The sequence below is a fragment of the Eurosta solidaginis genome, chromosome 1, assembly GCF_040869045.1.
Source record: "Eurosta solidaginis isolate ZX-2024a chromosome 1, ASM4086904v1, whole genome shotgun sequence".
Lineage (NCBI taxonomy): Eukaryota > Metazoa > Arthropoda > Insecta > Diptera > Tephritidae > Eurosta > Eurosta solidaginis.
The window spans coordinates 55,844,650-55,862,687 of NC_090319.1; the positions used below are offsets into that span (position 1 = coordinate 55,844,650).

Sequence of the window (18,038 nt, forward strand, 5' to 3'; positions counted from 1 at the left end):
GGAGTAGATTGAATGTTATACATTAATTTAGGTTAGTATACAGAATATATGAACCAAAATTGGAATAAAAAGAAAAAAATATGTACCTTTTATTGTAAACTGATGTAATGTGAAATTCAAATTTTCCGAGATATTATGATATATATTTTGAAGAATATTAGTAACACTAAGTGATACTCACATCACTAATCTGATACTAAGTAAATAAAGCCACAACAACAATAAAGCAAGCTGCCACACTTGTATGTACGTAAACAAATTAATCATCATGTACACACATACATACAAGCAGCAAAGAGATACTCACAAACGCATGTCATCATCAGCTACTACTCCGCTCACATATACACACGCATATGGTTACACATTACAAATACAGCGCGTATGGCTGGTGACCAGGTAGAGGATTCTAGAAGAAGAAACGTCTAGACATTTGGGCAGAGAGTATAAAAGCAGCAGAAGCTGAGTAGTCCGTAATCAGTTTAATTTAAGCACGCTATTGGTTACGAAGTATAAGTGTTATTGTGAAGTACTTTCAAAGTAGTCTAATAAAGACCATTTTGCATTATTGAATATTGGAGTTATTTCTTCAACAATTTAGCGATACGAACGTTAGTAGAAGGTTGCAAATAGGCGGAATTTCACTAAGTTCGTAACAATATTATTAGCTGTCTGACAACATTATGTTCACTCTCGTATTACACTCAATGAGATGAAACTAGCGGAAATAGATGTCTATGCATCTTTGTTTTATAAATTTTTCTAATTGAAAATGCTTTGATTTTTAAATGTAAGATGAATCAACCCGAAATAAATCTGTATATGTAACACCATAAAATATGATTTATTTACTATTATTTTTATACTACACCGATGTATTCAGAAATACTCCGTATGAATTTATTCTGAAAGTTGTATTTGGCTGCATAATGTTTTTATAGTAAAGTTAATTATTTTTTAATGAAAAATGTAAAGAAAATTAGCCACCCACTTCAGTGCCCTAGAAATTAGCCGGAGAATTCAACCATATAGTATGACAAAACTTGAATCGCATTCTCCCAAAAAACTTAAATTTTGAGTTACATCTGTTTACAATAAGACGAATGATATAGTATATTTCTATAATTCTTTTATTTTTCCATCAAAAACACAAATTTTATAAAAGTGCTAACGGCTACTGCCTAGAAGTATTAACTTAGGAATTACACAGGCAACCAATCTTAGACCAAGTCTAAAGACCCAGGTCTATTTGGCGTCATTTGTAATTAAAAACAAAAAAATTCAGTAATTTAATCTCTTTTATACACTTCATGAAATATTTATATGAACGGGGACTTTTACAATTATCACCGGGCTTTGCATGCGTTTCATTTATGGGCTCATAAAATTGCCACATTTCACATCTTTTTTTATTATAATTTGCTGTCATCTTTCACTCGGTATTAAAACGGATTTTTAATAAATTAATACAACAAAATTTTCGCAGCCAACCAGATCAAAACGTCGTTTAAAAAAATATCAATTCAAAATAACGTCGCTAAAAGTAAACACAACCGAGAAATATCGCTTCATGAAGAAATATCGCTATTGGCGAAATGCTGCCAGAGGTGATTGTCATTCAAGAGAATCGAATGAAGAAAAATCGCCAATGACTGATATTTGGATAGCAATATCTATCACTATTAGCGATTTTTCATTCGCGGCGATGTAATCACCGATAGTGAAATATCGTTCCATGACTAATCTAACCAAAAAAGTATTCTTAACTCAGCTATGGAAGCAGAGAAAGAGGGCAGCACAGTTAACCCAACGCAGAAGCGACTGGCGTAAGTAAGTAAGTAATAACGAAACACTTTTTCCGATACATTTCATAGTTTTTTCCACGCAAAATAATATTTAGCACTCTTCTTTAATCGATGTTTTTCCATTCACATTTTATAATTACATACATAGATATTTAGAGTAAAAATGGCATAGCAGGAATGTAACGTAATGCCATTACCGTAGCACTCTTTGTATTAGCAAGATCTTTCATTATGCCTTGTATGCGCGACACTACATAGCTACGTTGCACATCACCCGATCTATCATACGCTTAAAAAGTGTATACAACTGCCGTTCAGCCGAAGCATGCGACAAGTCATGTAAATCCTACAACAATTCCTATGAATATCCTTCATATTTACTAAGATTAGCCGCTTTGCCATCACGTTTCAACAAGTCATAAATAAGCAAAAACTCGGCCTATGGTTTAGTGGGTGGCACACGTTTTTTCCCAGCCGTCGATGCGCTGCTACTTGTTGGCCAGCGTTGCAATGTTTCCAAATCCGTATCAAATGCAGCACGACCATAATTGTCATCGTAAAGACGTAAAAAATTATCCAAAGAGTCGACATCATTAGTGAATTCATCATGCTCCGGCTCAGTTTGTTTATCGCGTATCATCGAAAACCTCATAACCGACACGCTGTTTTGGCAGAGTTTTATTAAGTGTCATTTCTATGATGGGTGCATATAGACCAGGTTTATGTAGTGGTGTTGGCGGCGGTGCTAACGGTTTGGCGGTAGTTGTAGTGGTGGTATGATGCCACCATGCAGGTGGTTGCCACCAAATTGGCGCTGTGCTGGTAGCGAGTGCAAGTGGTGGTGGTGGTTTTGTAGGTACAGCGCTGCTGCTGCTACTATTGCTCCAGGATGGTAGTGTGATGTGTGCCACTGAAACTGATGATGTTGGTTTATTTGTAGAGCCAGTAGGACGGGATATTAATTTGTTGGTGAAACATTTAATATTGTATTTAATTCATCATCAATCACGCTAAATGGCGGTTCAACTGTGGTTGTTAGTGGCTCATATTGTAAGTAATCAATGTAATAGGCTAACGCTTGCCTGGCCGCTGGTAAGTAGCTGTTTAATAAATTGGGTGCTGCACATGTTTTGTTTGGAAAAACAAAGCAAATGGCCAAAATCAAATACAATATTTGAATGGATTGTGACTTTAGCATATACATCTTGCGACAATGTGATGATTTGTTTGATCTTTTAAGCCCTAAACTTGTTGTGCGTTTGTGTACATTTTCTGTCTGAAATATTTTGGAATTTTGTCAGAATGTGTTTTGAATGTAAGTTTAAATTTTAAGATATTCAATATTGATTATATTTAGCGCTGTTAAGAATTTCTTGTATTCAAAAGCAGTTAACTAAACAGACTGACTTTGCTGATCACGACAAACAACGCATTAACAGCGACACAGGTAATTCGATGGCCAAATTTGTAAATTCTGCTGTGCGACAACAGCTTTTAGTAAAGGTGAACGGTTATACAAGGGATGCCACGTAAGTCTTGAGATACTTCCCTTTAACCTTTTTACTTCGTACTTTGTCTATATATATTTTTTTTATTTATTTATTTGTTTAATCTACAGATTAATAATGTCTTACAGACTAGTTGTAGAATAATGTGTATAAGCAACGAGTATAGCTTGGAATTTACAAATTAGATTAAGCTTCAACATGTTACTCAGTTAAGCTTTTTGGAAAGTAGGAAAATAAACATATATTTCATTTCTAATTGCTGTTTTTATGTACGGGTCCCTTTTACGCTCTTAGTTGGAATCCAAATCTATAAATAAAGTTTTGGTTGTAAAGATGGAGATTCGGGCTATTAGCGAGCTTTGTGCAATTTTGGTCGTAGTGCCTTTGGTTAGCTATATTTTATTAAAATAGTTTGTTAAAAATAAACGATTGTGAGCACACAAGGAAATCTATTTGTACTATGGCACTACTGTGAATATTTGCACTGCATTACCGGCAGTTGCTACCATACGCCAGATGGCAGCACAAGATGTTTAATTGATTGATAGAAAAGCTTATTTCTGTTGATATTTGATAAGAGCGTTTTATATTGGTTGCGCAAGATGCGCACGGATCCGGCTCGTATTTTCAAATTTATCCTATCCTTATTGAAATTTTAAATTCTTGACATGCCGACTATAGCAAATCTAATTATACCAGAGTTCATCCTGTGGTTGAAATCCAACCACTACATACCACTATACCCTTGATTTCTTTCCCTTCCTTTCCTTGCAACCAATATAAGAGGCTCTTATCAAATATCAACAGAAATCAGCTGTTCTGTCAATCAATTAAAACTTACAGTTTGCGCTGGTATGGTAGCAACTGCCGGTAATGCAATGCAAATATTCACAATAGTGCCATAGTACAAAAAGATTTCTTACAACCAAAACCCGTACATAAAAACGGCAATTAGAAATAATATATGTTACCCGGTCTATGAAAAGGTGACTTATGATTCAAAAAAGAAATTGCGAGAAACAGCTGTTAACAGCTGTTTTTTTTTTTTTTTTTTTAGTCATAAGCCACCTTTTCATAGACTGGGTCACACATATGATATGTTAAACTTTTTTAAACTTTTTTTAATGTCGTGCACTGCTTCTTGAGAAATCCTATCAATACATACTATTGCTCCAGGATGGTAGTGTGATGTGTGCCACTGAAACTGATGATGTTGGTTTATTTGTAGAGCCAGTAGGACGGGATATTAATGTTGTTGGTGAAACATTTAATATTGTATTTAACTCATCATCAATCACGCTAAATGGCGGTTCAACGGTGGTTGTTAGTGGCTGACATTGTAAGTAATCAATGTAATAGGCTAACGCTTGCATGGCCGCTGGTAAGTAGCTGTTTAATAAATTGGGTGCTGCACATGTTTTGTTTGGAAAAACAAAGCAAATGGCCAAAATCAAATACAATATTTGAATGGATTGTGACTTTAGCATATATGTACATCTTGCGACAATGTGATGATTTGTTTCATCTTTTAAGCCCTAAACTTGTTGTGCGTTTGTGTACATTTTCTGTCTGAAATGTTTTGGAATTTTGTCAGAATGTGTTTTGAATGTAAGTTTAAATTTTAAGATATTCAATATTGATTATATTTAGCGCTGTTAAGAATTTCTTGTATTCAAAAGCAGTTAACTAAACAGACTGACTTTGCTGATCACGACAAACAACGCATTAACAGCGACACAGGTAATTCGATGGCCAAATTTGTAAATTCTGCTGTGCTACAACAGCTTTTAGTAAAGGTGAACGGTTATACAAGGGATGCCACGTAAGTCTTGAGATACTTCCCTTTAACCCTTTTACTTCGTACTTTGTCTATATATATTTTTTTTATTTATTTATTTGTTTAATCTACAGATTAATAATGTCTTACAGACTAGTTGTAGAATAATGTGTATAAGCAACGAGATAGCTTGGAATTTACAAATTAGATTAAGCTTCAACATGTTACTCAGTTAAGCTTTTTGGAAAATAGGAAAATAAACATATATTTCATTTCTAATTGCTGTTTTTATGTACGGGTCCCTTTTACGCTCTTAGTTGGAATCCAAATCTATAAATAAAGTTTTGGTTGTAAAGATGGAGATTCGGGCTATTAGCGAGCTTTGTGCAATTTTGGTCGTAGTGCCTTTGGTTAGCTATATTTTATTAAAATAGTTTGTTAAAAATAAACGATTGTGAGCACACAAGCAAATCTATTTGTACTATGGCACTACTGTGAATATTTGCACTGCATTACCGGCAGTTGCTACCATACGCCAGATGGCAGCACAAGATGTAAGTTTTAATTGATTGATAGAAAAGCTTATTTCTGTTGATATTTGATAAGAGCGTTTTATATTGGTTGCGCAAGATGCGCACGGATCCGGCTCGTATTTTCAAATTTATCCTATCCTTATTGAAATTTTAAATTCTTGACATGCCGACTATAGCAAATCTAATTCTACCAGAGTTCATCCTGTGGTTGAAATCCAACCACTACATACCACTATACCCTTGATTTCTTTCCCTTCCTTTCCTTGCAACCAATATAAAAGGCTCTTATCAAATATCAACAGAAATCAGCTGTTCTGTCAATCAATTAAAACTTACAGTTTGCGCTGGTATGGTAGCAATTGCCGGTAATGCAATGCAAATATTCACAATAGTGCCATATTACAAAAAGATTTCTTACAACCAAAACCCGTACATAAAAACGGCAATTAGAAATAATATATGTTACCCGGTCTATGAAAAGGTGACTTATGACTCAAAAAAGAAATTGCGAGAAACAGCTGTTAACAGCTGTTTTTTTTTTTTTTGAGTCATAAGCCACCTTTTCATAGACTGGGTCACATATATGATATGTTAAACTTTTTTAAACTTTTTTTAATGTCGTGCACTGCTTCTTGAGAAATCCTATCGATACATACATATATAATTTTTTATACCTTAGAAATGTTCAATTGGCCTAATTATATAAAAGATAGATAGATATATACGGGGTATTCCATCCCATTTCGACCAATTTGGAACCCGACCCCTTTAGAATTGGCTGAAAGTTTTTCTTCTTTTTCTAGCTTGCGAAAGACGTTTTTCAGAAATTTTTCAAATTTTTTCATCCAACTCAAAAAAAGTTATGAATTTTTAAAAACACACCGTTTTTGTTTTCAAAATGCTATAACTTTTTCAAAAATTGGTTTGGGATTTTTTTTTTAATTTGTTTTTATATGTACTTTTCGGAAAAAATTCAAAAAAATTTTTTAGTTTTTTTTTTTGTAATTTTTCAGTTTTTCGAGATTTTTCGAATTTCGCCCTTTTTTTCTCATAAAAAACTTCAATCAATTGTGCAATCATCCCCACTAATCCCGGAGTGGGCCGAGAATTTTTTTTTTTTTGTTTATTTAATTGAAAAAAAAAACTTTTAAATTTTTTTTGTATTTTTTCCGAAAGGTACATTTAAAAACATATTAAAAAAAAAATGATCCCAAACGGTCAATTTTTGAAAAAGTGATAGCATTTTGAAAACAAAAACGGCGTTTTTTAATTGATAACTTTTTTTGAGTTGGATTAAAAAATTTCAAAAACTTCTGAAAAACGTCTTTCGTAAGCTAGAAAAAGAAGAAAAACTTTCAGCCAATGCTAAAGGGGTCGGGTTCAAAATTGGTCGAAATGGGATGGAATACCCCATATATATTGTGACGAATATTAGTATTACGAATATTAGTATTATTATTTTCAAATTGAGAAGTTTGGGATTTTCAACTTTCTCTCAAACGAGAATAAAGCGGAACGAAATGGAATCCACTGTTGTGCCACTTTCGGTAAGGAAATTTATTATTTGCCCCACTTCACTTTTAACTCGCTTAGATTTATGTATAATGTAGAACAATATCACTTAATATCACTTAATATTATAAATACTTCCTTATTTATTCACTGTATGTCCAACTTCTCTGAAAAAATCGCTTGTTTACATTTCCAGCTAAAGTATGCAAATTAGAGATCGACGAATTGTCAACGGCACTATCGACGACACTGTAGATAGCATGTTGTACTATCTTTTATTTTATTTTACGGTTTCATGAACACTTATTATGTACTTTAAAATTTAGACACATTGGCGCAAAAAGTATTCACATTATTATTAACGAAAATATTCCATGATATCGATGGTTTTCAACCAGAATGGAACGAAATGAAAGTATATCTCAAACCATTCTCCAGTTGAAGAACAACGTTTGAGAAAAAGTTGAGAAAATATTTATCTTCAAATGATTAATAATGCTGAATATCAAACTGAGAATTAATGTTTTCTCAAACATTTGAGAGAAAAAAATGTTCAAGTATGTCTCCAATTATCTTCAAGTTGAAGATCGACGTTTGAGAAAAAGTCGAGAAAATATTTTGTTTAAATGATAAATAATGTTGAATATCAAACTGAGAATCAATGTTTTTCTCAAACATTTGCGATTTTTGTTTTCAGTGTTTGTTGGGACTAAGCGATACTACCACCACTAAGCCGATACTATGCAGTATGTACGTAAACAAATCAATCATCTACACACATACATACAAGGCAGCAGAGAGATACTCACAAACGCATGTCATCTTAAGCGAAGTATTACTCACATATATACACCATATGGATACAAACTACAAATATACACGTATATAGCTAATTACAAGTAGGAGATATGTACAGCAGTTCTAGCAGGCGAAACGTCTAGACTGTAGTAGAAATATGCGAATGAAGCAGCAGAGAGTATAGTGACGAATATTAGCAACACTAAGGGATTCTATCATCTCTAAGCCGATACTAAGCAGTCACTTGTATCTACAAATAAACAAATCAATCATTATGTCTACACATATGTACATACAGCAGCGGAGAGTTACTCGCAAAAGTATGCAATCATTAGCAAAGTAGTTCTCACAAATACACATGCATATTTCTGAGATACTCACAAAAGTATAAAATCTTCAGCGAACTAGTAAATTCTAGAAATAGAAACGCCTAGAAATATGTCAACGATGAAACCGAAGAGTATAAAAGCAGCACCAGCTGAGGCAGGACCAATCAGTTTGATTTAAGCACGCTATTGGTTGCGAAGTATAAGTGTTATTGTGAAAGTAGTCTAATAAAGACCATTTTGCATTATTGAATATTGGAGTTATTTCTTCAACAATTTAGCGATACGAACGTTAGTAGAAGGTTGCAAATAGGCGGAATTTCACTAAGTTCGTAACAATATTATTAGCTGTCTGACAACATTATGTTCACTCTCGCATTACACTCAATGAGATGAAACTAGCGGAAATAGATGTCTATGCATCTTTGTTTTATAAATTTTTCTAATTGAAAATGCTTTGAGTTACATCTGTTTACAATAAGACGAGTGATATATATTTCTATAATTCTTTTATTTTTCCATCAAAAACACAAATTTTATAAAAGTGCTAACGGCTACTGCCTAGAAGTATTAACTTAGGAATTACACAGGCAACCAATCTTAGACCAAGTCTAAAGACCCAGGTCTATTTGGCGTCATTTGTAATTAAAAACAAAAAAATTCAGTCATTTAATCTCTTTTATACACTTCATGAAATATTTATATGAACGGGGACTTTTACAATTATCACCGGGCTTTGCATGCGTTTCATTTATGGGCTCATAAAATTGCCACATTTCACATCTTTTTTTATTATAATTTGCTGTCATCTTTCACTCGGTATTAAAACGGATTTTTAATAAATTAATACAACCAAATTTTCGCAGCCAACCAGATTAAAACGTCGTTTATAAAAATATCAATTCAAAATAACGTCGCTAAAAGTAAACACAACCGAGAAATATCGCTTCATGAAGAAATATCGCTATTGGCGAAATGCTGCCAGAGGTGATTGTCATTCAAGAGAATCGAATGAAGAAAAATCGCCAATGACTGATATTTGGATAGCAATATCTATCACTATTAGCGATTTTTCATTCGCGGCGATGTAATCACCGATAGTGAAATATCGTTCCATGACTAATCTAACCAAAAAAGTATTCTTGTCTTAACTCAGCTATGGAAGCAGAGAAAGAGGGCAGCACAGTTAAGCCAACGCAGAAGCGACTGGCGTAAGTAAATAAGTAATAACGAAACACTTTTTCCGATACATTTCATAGTTTTTTCCACGCAAAATTATATTTAGCACTCTTCTTTAATCGATGTTTTTCCATTCACATTTTATAATTACATACATAGATATTTAGAGTAAAAATGGCATGGCAGGAATGTAACGTAATGCCATTACCGTAGTACTCTTTGGATTAGCAAGATCTTTCATTATGCCTTGTATGCGCGACACTACATCGCTACGTTGCACATCACCCCGATCTATCATACGCTTAAAAAGTGTATACAACTGCCGTTCAGCCGAAGCATGCGACAAGTCATGTAAATCCTGCAACAATTCCTCTGAATATCCTTCATATTTACTAAGATTAGCCGCTTTGGCATCACGTTTCAACAAGTCATAAATAAGCAAAAACTCGACATATGGTTTGGTGGGTGGCACACGTTTTTTCCCAGCCGTCGATGCGCTGCTACTTGTTGGCCAGCGTTGCAATGTTTCCAAATCCGTATCAAATGCAGCACGACCATAATTATCATCGTAAAGACGTAAAAAATTATCCAAAGATTCGACATCATTAGTGAATTCATCATGCTCCGGCTCAGTTTGTATATCGCGTATAAGCGCCAATGTTAATTTATCAAAACCCTCTATATTATCACCGATCTCATCGAAAACCTCATAACCGACACGCTGTTTTGGCAGAGTTTTATTAAGTGTCATTTCTATGATGGGTGCATATATACCAGGTTTATGTAGTGGTGTTGGCGGCGGTGCTAACGGTTTGGCGGTAGTTGTAGTGGTGGTATGATGCCACCATGCAGGTGGTTGCCACCAAATTGGCGCTGTGCTGGTAGCGAGTGCAAATGGTGGTGGTGGTTTTGTAGTTACAGCGCTGCTGCTGCTACTACTGCTCCAGGATGGTAGTGTGATGTGTGCCACTGAAAATGATGATGTTGGTTTATTTGTAGAGCCAGTAGGACGTGATATTAATGTTGTTGGTGAAACATTTAACATTGTATTTAATTCATCATCAATCACGCTAAATGGCGGTTCAACTGTGGTTGTTGTTAGTGGCTCATATTGTAAGTAATCAATGTAATAGGCTAACGCTTGCATGGCCGCTGGTAAGTAGCTGTTTAATAAATTGGGTGCTGCACATGTTTTGTTTGGAAAAACAATGCAAATGGCCAAAATCAAATACAATATTTGAATGGATCGTGACTTTAGCATATACATCTTGCGACAATGTGATGATTTGTTTCATCTTTTAAGCCCTAAACTTGTGCGTTTGTGTACATTTTCTGTCTGAAATGTTTTGGAATTTTGTCAGAATGTGTTTTGAATGTAAGTTTAAATTTAAAGATATTCAATATTGATTATATTTAGCGCTGTTAAGAATTTCTTGTATTCAAAAGCAGTTAACTAAACAGACTGACTTTGCTGATCACGACAAACAACGCATTAACAGCGACACAGGTAATTCGATGGCGAAATTTGTAAATTCTGCTGTGCGACAACAGCTTTTAGTAAAGGTGAACGGTTATACAAGGGATGCCACGTAAGTCTTGAGATATTTCCCTTTAACCTTTTTACTTCGTACTTTGTCTATATATATTTTTTTTTATTTATTTATTTGTTCAATCTACAGATTAATAATGTCTTACAGACTAGTTGTAGAATAATGTGTATAAGCAACGAGTATAGCTTGGAATTTACAAATTAGATTAAGCTTCAACATATTACTCAGTTAAGCTTTTTGGAAAGTAGGAAAATAAACATATATTTTATTTCTAATAGCTGTTTTTTATGTACGGGTCCCTTTTACGCTCTTAGTTGGAATCCAAATCTATAAATAAAGTTTTGGTTGTAAAGATGGAGATTCGGGCTATTAGCGAGCTTTGTGCAATTTGGTCGTAGTGCCTTTAGTTAGCTATATTTTATTAAAATAGTTTGTTAAAAATAAACGATTGTGAGCACACAAGGAAATCTATTTGTACTATGGCACTACTGTGAATATTTGCACTACATTACCGGCAGTTGCTACCATACGCCAGATGGCAGCACAAGATGTAAGTTTTAATTGATTGATGGAAAAGCTTATTTCTGTTGATATTTGATAAGAGCGTTTTATATTGGTTGCGCAAGATGCGCACGGATCCGGCTCGTATTTTCAAATTTATCCTATCCTTATTGAAATTTTAAATTCTTGACATGCCGTCTATAGCAAATCTAATTATACCAGATTTCACCCTGTGTTTGAAATTCAACCACTACAGACCACTATACCCTTGATTTCTTTCCCTTCCTTTCCTTGCAACCAATATAAAAGTCTCTTATCAAATATCAACAGAAATCAGCTGTTCTGTCAATCAATTAAAACTTACAGTTTGCGTTGATATGGTAGCAACTGCCGGTAATGCAATGCAAATATTCACAATAGTGCCATAGTACAAAAAGATTTCTTACAACCAAAACCCGTACATAAAAACAGCAATTAGAAATAATATATGTTACCCGGTCTATGAAAAGGTGACTTATGACTCAAAAAAGAAATTGCGAGAAACAGCTGTTAACAGCTGTTTTTTTTTTTTGAGTCATAAGCCATCTTTTCATAGACTGGGTCACATATATGATATGTTAAACTTTTTTGAACTTTTTTTAATGTCGTGCACTGCTTCTTGAGAAATCCTATCGATACATACATATATAATTTTTTATACCTTAGAAATGTTCAATTGGCCTAATTATATAAAAGATAGATAGATATATACGGGGTATTCCATCCCATTTCGACCAATTTGGAACCCGACCCCTTTAGAATTGGCTGAAAGTTTTTCTTCTTTTTCTAGCTTGCAAAAGACGTTTTTCAGAAGTTTTTAAAATGTTTTCATCCAACTCAAAAAAAGTTATGAATTTTTAAAAACACACCGTTTTTGTTTTCAAAATGCTATAACTTTTTCAAAAATTGGTTTGGGATTTTTTTTTAAATTTGTTTTTAAATGTACTTTTCGGAAAACATTCAAAAAAATGTTTAAAGTTTTTTTTTTTTTTTGTAATTTTTCAGTTTTTCGAGATTTTTCGAATTTCGCCCTTTTTTTCTCATAAAAAACTTCAATCAATTGTGCAATCATCCCCACTAATCCCGGAGTGGGCCGAGAATTTTTTTTTTTATTTAATTGAAAAAAAAACTTTTAAATTTTTTTTGTATTTTTTCCGAAAAGTACATTTAAAAACATATTTAAAAAAAAATTATCCCAAACGGTCAATTTTTGAAAAAGTTATAGCATTTTGAAAACAAAAACGGTGTTTTTTTTAAATTGATAACTTTTTTTGAGTTGGATTAAAAAATTTGAAAAACTCCTGAAAAACGTCTTTCGTAAGCTAGAAAAAGAAGAAAAACTTTCAGCCAATTCTAAAGGGGTCGGGTTCAAAATTGGTCGAAATGGGATGGAATACTCCATACATATTGTGACGAATATTAGTATTATTATTTTTAAATTGAGAAGTTTGGGATTTTCAACTTTCTCTCAAACGAGAATAAAGCGGAACGAAATGGAATCCACTGTTGTGCCACTTTCGGTAAGGAAATTTATTATTTGCCTCACTTCACTTTTAACTCGCTTAGATTTATGCATAATGTAGAACAATATCACTTAATATCACTTAATATTATAAATACTTCCTTATTTATTCACTGTATGTCCAACTTCTCTGAAAAAATCGCTTGTTTACATTTCCAGCTAAAGTATGCAAATTAGAGATCGACGAATTGTCAACGGCACTATCGACGACACTGTAGATAGCATGTTGTACTATCTTTTATTTTATTTTACGGTTTCATGAACACTTATTATGTACTTTAAAATTTAGACACATTGGCGCAAAAAGTATTCACATTATTATTAACGAAAATATTCCATGATATCGATGGTTTTCAACCAGAATGGAACGAAATGAAAGTATATCTCAAACCATTCTCCAGTTGAAGAACAACGTTTGAGAAAAAGTTGAGAAAATATTTATCTTCAAATGATTAATAATGCTGAATATCAAACTGAGAATTAATGTTTTCTCAAACATTTGAGAAAAAAAAATTTTCAAGTATGTCTCCAATTATCCTCAAGTTAAAGATCGACGTTTGAGGAAAAGTCGAGAAAATATTTTGTTTAAATGATAAATAATGTTGAATATCAAACTGAGAATCAATGTTTTTCTCAAACATTTGCGATTTTTGTTTTCAGTGTTTGTTGGGACTAAGCGATACTACCACCACTAAGCCGATACTAAGCAGTATGTACGTAAACAAATCAATCATCTACACACAGAGAGATACTCACAAACGCATGTCATCTTAAGCGAAGTATTACTCACATATATACACCATATGGATACAAACTACAAATATACATGTATACAGCTAATTACAAGTAGGAGATATGTACAGCAGTTCTAGCAGGCGAAACGTCTAGACTGTAGTAGAAATATGCGAATGAAGCAGCAGAGAGTATAGTGACGAATATTAGCAACACTAAGGGATTATATCATCTCTGAGCCGATACTAAGCAGTCACTTGTATCTACAAATAAACAAATCAATCATTATGTCTACACATATGTACATACAGCAGCGGAGAGTTACTCGCAAAAGTATGCAATCATCAGCAAAGTAGTTCTCACAAATACACATGCATATTTCTGAGATACTCACAAAAGTATAAAATCTTCAGCGAACTAGTAAATTCTAGAAATAGAAACGCCTAGAAATATGCCAACGAAACCGAAGATTATAAAAGCAGCACCAGCTGAGGCAGGACCAATCAGTTTGATTTAAGCACGCTATTGGTTGCGAAGTATAAGTGTTATTGTGAAAGTAGTCTAATAAAGACCATTTTGCATTATTGAATATTGGAGTTATTTTATTCAACAGTTTAGCGATACGAACGTTAGCAGGAGGTTGGAATAAGAGGAATTGCAGTAAATTCGTTGAAGTATAAAAGAGCGCAAGCTGAGCAATCATAATCAGTATTGATTCAAGCACGCTATCAGTTGCGAAGTGAAGTTTAATTGCGAAGTACTTTCAAAGTAGTCTAATAAAGACAATTTTTTAATACAGAATATTGGAGTGCTTTATTCAACAATTTAGCGATACGAACGATATCAGAAGTTTGGAAATAAGCAGAATTTCACTAAATTCGTTACAATATGGATATTAATGATTGTTGAGTATGTTGTCGCAATGGACGAGATGGCGAGCAACAAAAGGTCAGCATCGAGTGATCGAGAGACGGAAAAAGTTTATTGTGGTTTGAAAAGCACATTCCACATTCCACTTTTTTATTTACCTTTATATTGGTGTAAAATTATTAATAATGCTGTCGGAATGGACGTAATTTCGAGCATCAACTTTGAAACAGCAATTATGGTTGCACTATGGGAAAGGATACGTTTCTAAGCCGCCCACCATAAATATTCATTTAATTATTCAATGCAATATGTATATTATTTTTAATCAGACAGAAAAAAACTACATTGGCCAAGTGTTCGCCGTCAGAATTAAAAGCTCGTTTTATGGTAATTTTTTGACTCATTTCAGAACTGCGGAAGATAGAACCTGGAATTTGTGGCGCATAAAAAGAAATCTGTTTCGATTAAATCGGATGATATGGCAAGAGTTGAAGTCAGCCGGGATTGTTTCAATCAATAACGACTTTCAACAGGGTGTTTTTTTTGGCCTAGCCGGTACATTTGGAATATACACATTTGGTCGGGTCGATTTGTATGGACGCAAGTTAACCGATATCGCGCCATCGATTTTTCGATAGGATTTGTGAAAACGTTGGCGTCAACAGTTTTTTGGAAAAAAAAATATTTTTTGGGTTTTGGAGAGTGTTTTGTCGAAAAATTTACCCTTTCGCTATTTTTTTTTGCAGGCTCGAAAATTATTTTTTTTTGGGTTTGCGTAGTGGAACTTTTTTTTTCTGTTGTGACATGACATAATCCCAAGTGTCTTGGGCCTAAGTGCAGTGACATAGTCTCAAGTTTTTACTTGGGATTATGTCCTTGCAGTGGTGGTGACATGACAAGTAAAAGAGACATGTACCCAAATATTTTTGTGAGTCTAAAACTTAAGTAAAATTTGTTCAATGTTTCTTTTATTTCGTTATATAATGCAGTATTTTAAATGAAAAATTTGACAAATGTATATATAAATATCTCCGAATTCAGGTATTTTTAATGAATTCATTAAAATCAAAAAACAAAAAATAAACCATAAATATTTTCAAATATATAAAGGGCTTTTTGTATTTAAAATTTGTTATATAAAAATATTTTTTTTTTATTAACTAGTAAAAATACAAAAGCGCACGAATTCTTTTTTACAAAATTTTCAAGCAACAATTATCAACCGTTTATATTTGTTTATTTTAAACCAAGGCGAATCCATACCAGGTGGTGGCAAAGCGAATTCAACCAGTTCGTCGTGCCGAAAATGTCAAGTCAAAAGAAAATTTTCTTTGATTTCGATTAACTGACATATTGTAGTACAAGGCGTTGTATAGAAAATAATCAAGAAGAGCAATCAGCTGTTGGGATAACACCTGGTACTGAATTCGCCTTGCTTTTAAACAAGCTCAGTCGAAGAAACCACGCATAATTTGCTCCATTTTCTAATAAATAGTACAAACTATAAAATCATAGGCCCGTAATCATAATCGCTGACTAAAATACTCTTTAGTTAAAATCTTGCCTAAATTAAAAATAGGATTTAAAATTTTTCTGTCATAGATATATTAAACACAGTTTTCAGCTAAAATAAGCATGGACAGGCTATCCGCATGAAAAAAGGTATTGATTGGGGCTATGAAGAAAATTTTTAGAAATTTTAAAAGTTCACCCTGTTCCTTACAAAATGATAATTTTTTACTTGACAAAAACTCTTACAATACCACAAAAATTCCGGTGGCGGATAATTATCACTCAATTCTTTTTAAAAGTTATTAGCAAACGTTTTGTAAAAATTCGCTGTTTTTTATCAGCCGTCAATTTAAAATCGAGTGCACAATCTTTTAATTGAACATGAAATTTACTTAATTTCGTTCTTAAAAATTATTTAAATCTCGCAACATAAACGAATAGGTAGTTAAAGCGGATTTGGGCTCCTTAAAGCAAAGGAAGCAACACGACGATTCATTCATACACTCGTATTCATGTTGAATAGTTTATATAGTTTGTAAGAATGTTGTTAAGAAAAATTGTTTGCATTAAGACAGATGTGACGGCCAAAATGATGTAGACCTTAAATGGTAAGTGGCCCTAACCGTTAAAGCCGTTTAATTTAATAGACCCGAAACCGAATAGGGATATATCTAACCTCGATACTAATAAGTATGCAGGACATTCAATGATAATCAAATTAAATCAAATTTAGGTTTGTCTTCGCAAAGTCAGCATAAATAAAGGAAGTTTAGTATAGTTTTCCATAGGAAAGAAGTGACATAGACCTGCAAAGTGTAAGTCCCTTTTACATTAGAAAATCATTGAGCTCAAGTAGATCATGACATAGACTAAGAGATGATAAAGGGGGGAAGTAGTTCAGCAGCGCCCGTACCAAGCAGTCCTTAAAATTTTTGTTGCTTATTCTTGTTGTATTCCGTGTTTTATTTCATGCTTTATTTTAAGAGGAATTGGCAAATGTAAAGGGGAATAGAAGACATAAAAGGAAATGCCAGCAGAGTTGAATTCAAGAATTCTGCAATGTAATTTAATAATTAGAAGTTGTTCTTTTATTAATAGATACTCACAAAAAACCGAATAAATACCCTCAAACGGCTGCAAAACTGGTGAAAACTTTATCAGCGCAAAACGTCTTTTTAGTTAATTCTTTTCTGTGTACAACAATATCACCAAAATTACATCAACCACATGATAGTCTTGAACTTTTTTCTTTGCAAAAATATGTTGACAGAGTAAAAGTATTACTTTGCCGCCTTCGGATTATTGCTTCCGAAATTAAAACGCGTCATTTGACACCTCTCCGAAATTTTTTGACATGTATTAAAAATCGACGCCTGTGCTAAATAATTCCTTCCATTGAATATTTATTTCTAAATTTATTGCCAAAATCAGTATAGGATACTACTTTTTCCTCAAAAGATACTAAAATATCAAAACGCACAAATATCTTTCAAGGCGGAATAGTCTTAATTAAAGATTACGCATATGTGGAGCCAAGGAACCATCGCACATTTTAAGATTGTGTAATTTTCGTCACAAACATATTAATACGCATTCTAGGTATAATAAATTAGCTCCTGACGTATATTTGCTTGTCGGGGAAGCCTTTTTCACTTCCATTTAAGTTCATCGCGTTTAAATAGCAAATTGTTTAATTTCTCGCAACTTTTGACAGCAGACCACCAACTTAAAACCTCATGTCATTTTAAATTTAAAATAATTTTTTAGAGATAAAATATTGTTTAAGTGAACTATAACAGACTCCATGTTTAAACCAATAAAACTCTATTTTATTTCGACTATGATTATGGGCCATAATTTTTCACCAAAAATAT

General features: G+C 33.3%; 2 protein-coding genes and 1 pseudogene across 2 annotated transcripts in view; all 3 read right to left on the reverse strand.

The window, feature by feature from the left end:
- LOC137253646 (HEAT repeat-containing protein 5B) overlaps positions 1-18,038 on the reverse strand; it is a 204,480-nt gene that overhangs the window by 163,979 nt on the left and 22,463 nt on the right. The window lies entirely within an intron of this gene.
- LOC137253717 (uncharacterized) lies at positions 1,854-2,800 on the reverse strand (annotated as a pseudogene).
- LOC137253705 (uncharacterized) overlaps positions 8,378-18,038 on the reverse strand; it is a 32,116-nt gene continuing 22,455 nt past the window's right edge. The window contains exon 2 of the mRNA XM_067791088.1: positions 8,378-10,774. Within this exon, the coding sequence (XP_067647189.1) occupies positions 9,602-10,705 (1,104 nt within the window). The 5' untranslated portion in view covers positions 10,706-10,774 and the 3' untranslated portion in view covers positions 8,378-9,601. The remainder of the gene's footprint in view (positions 10,775-18,038) is intronic.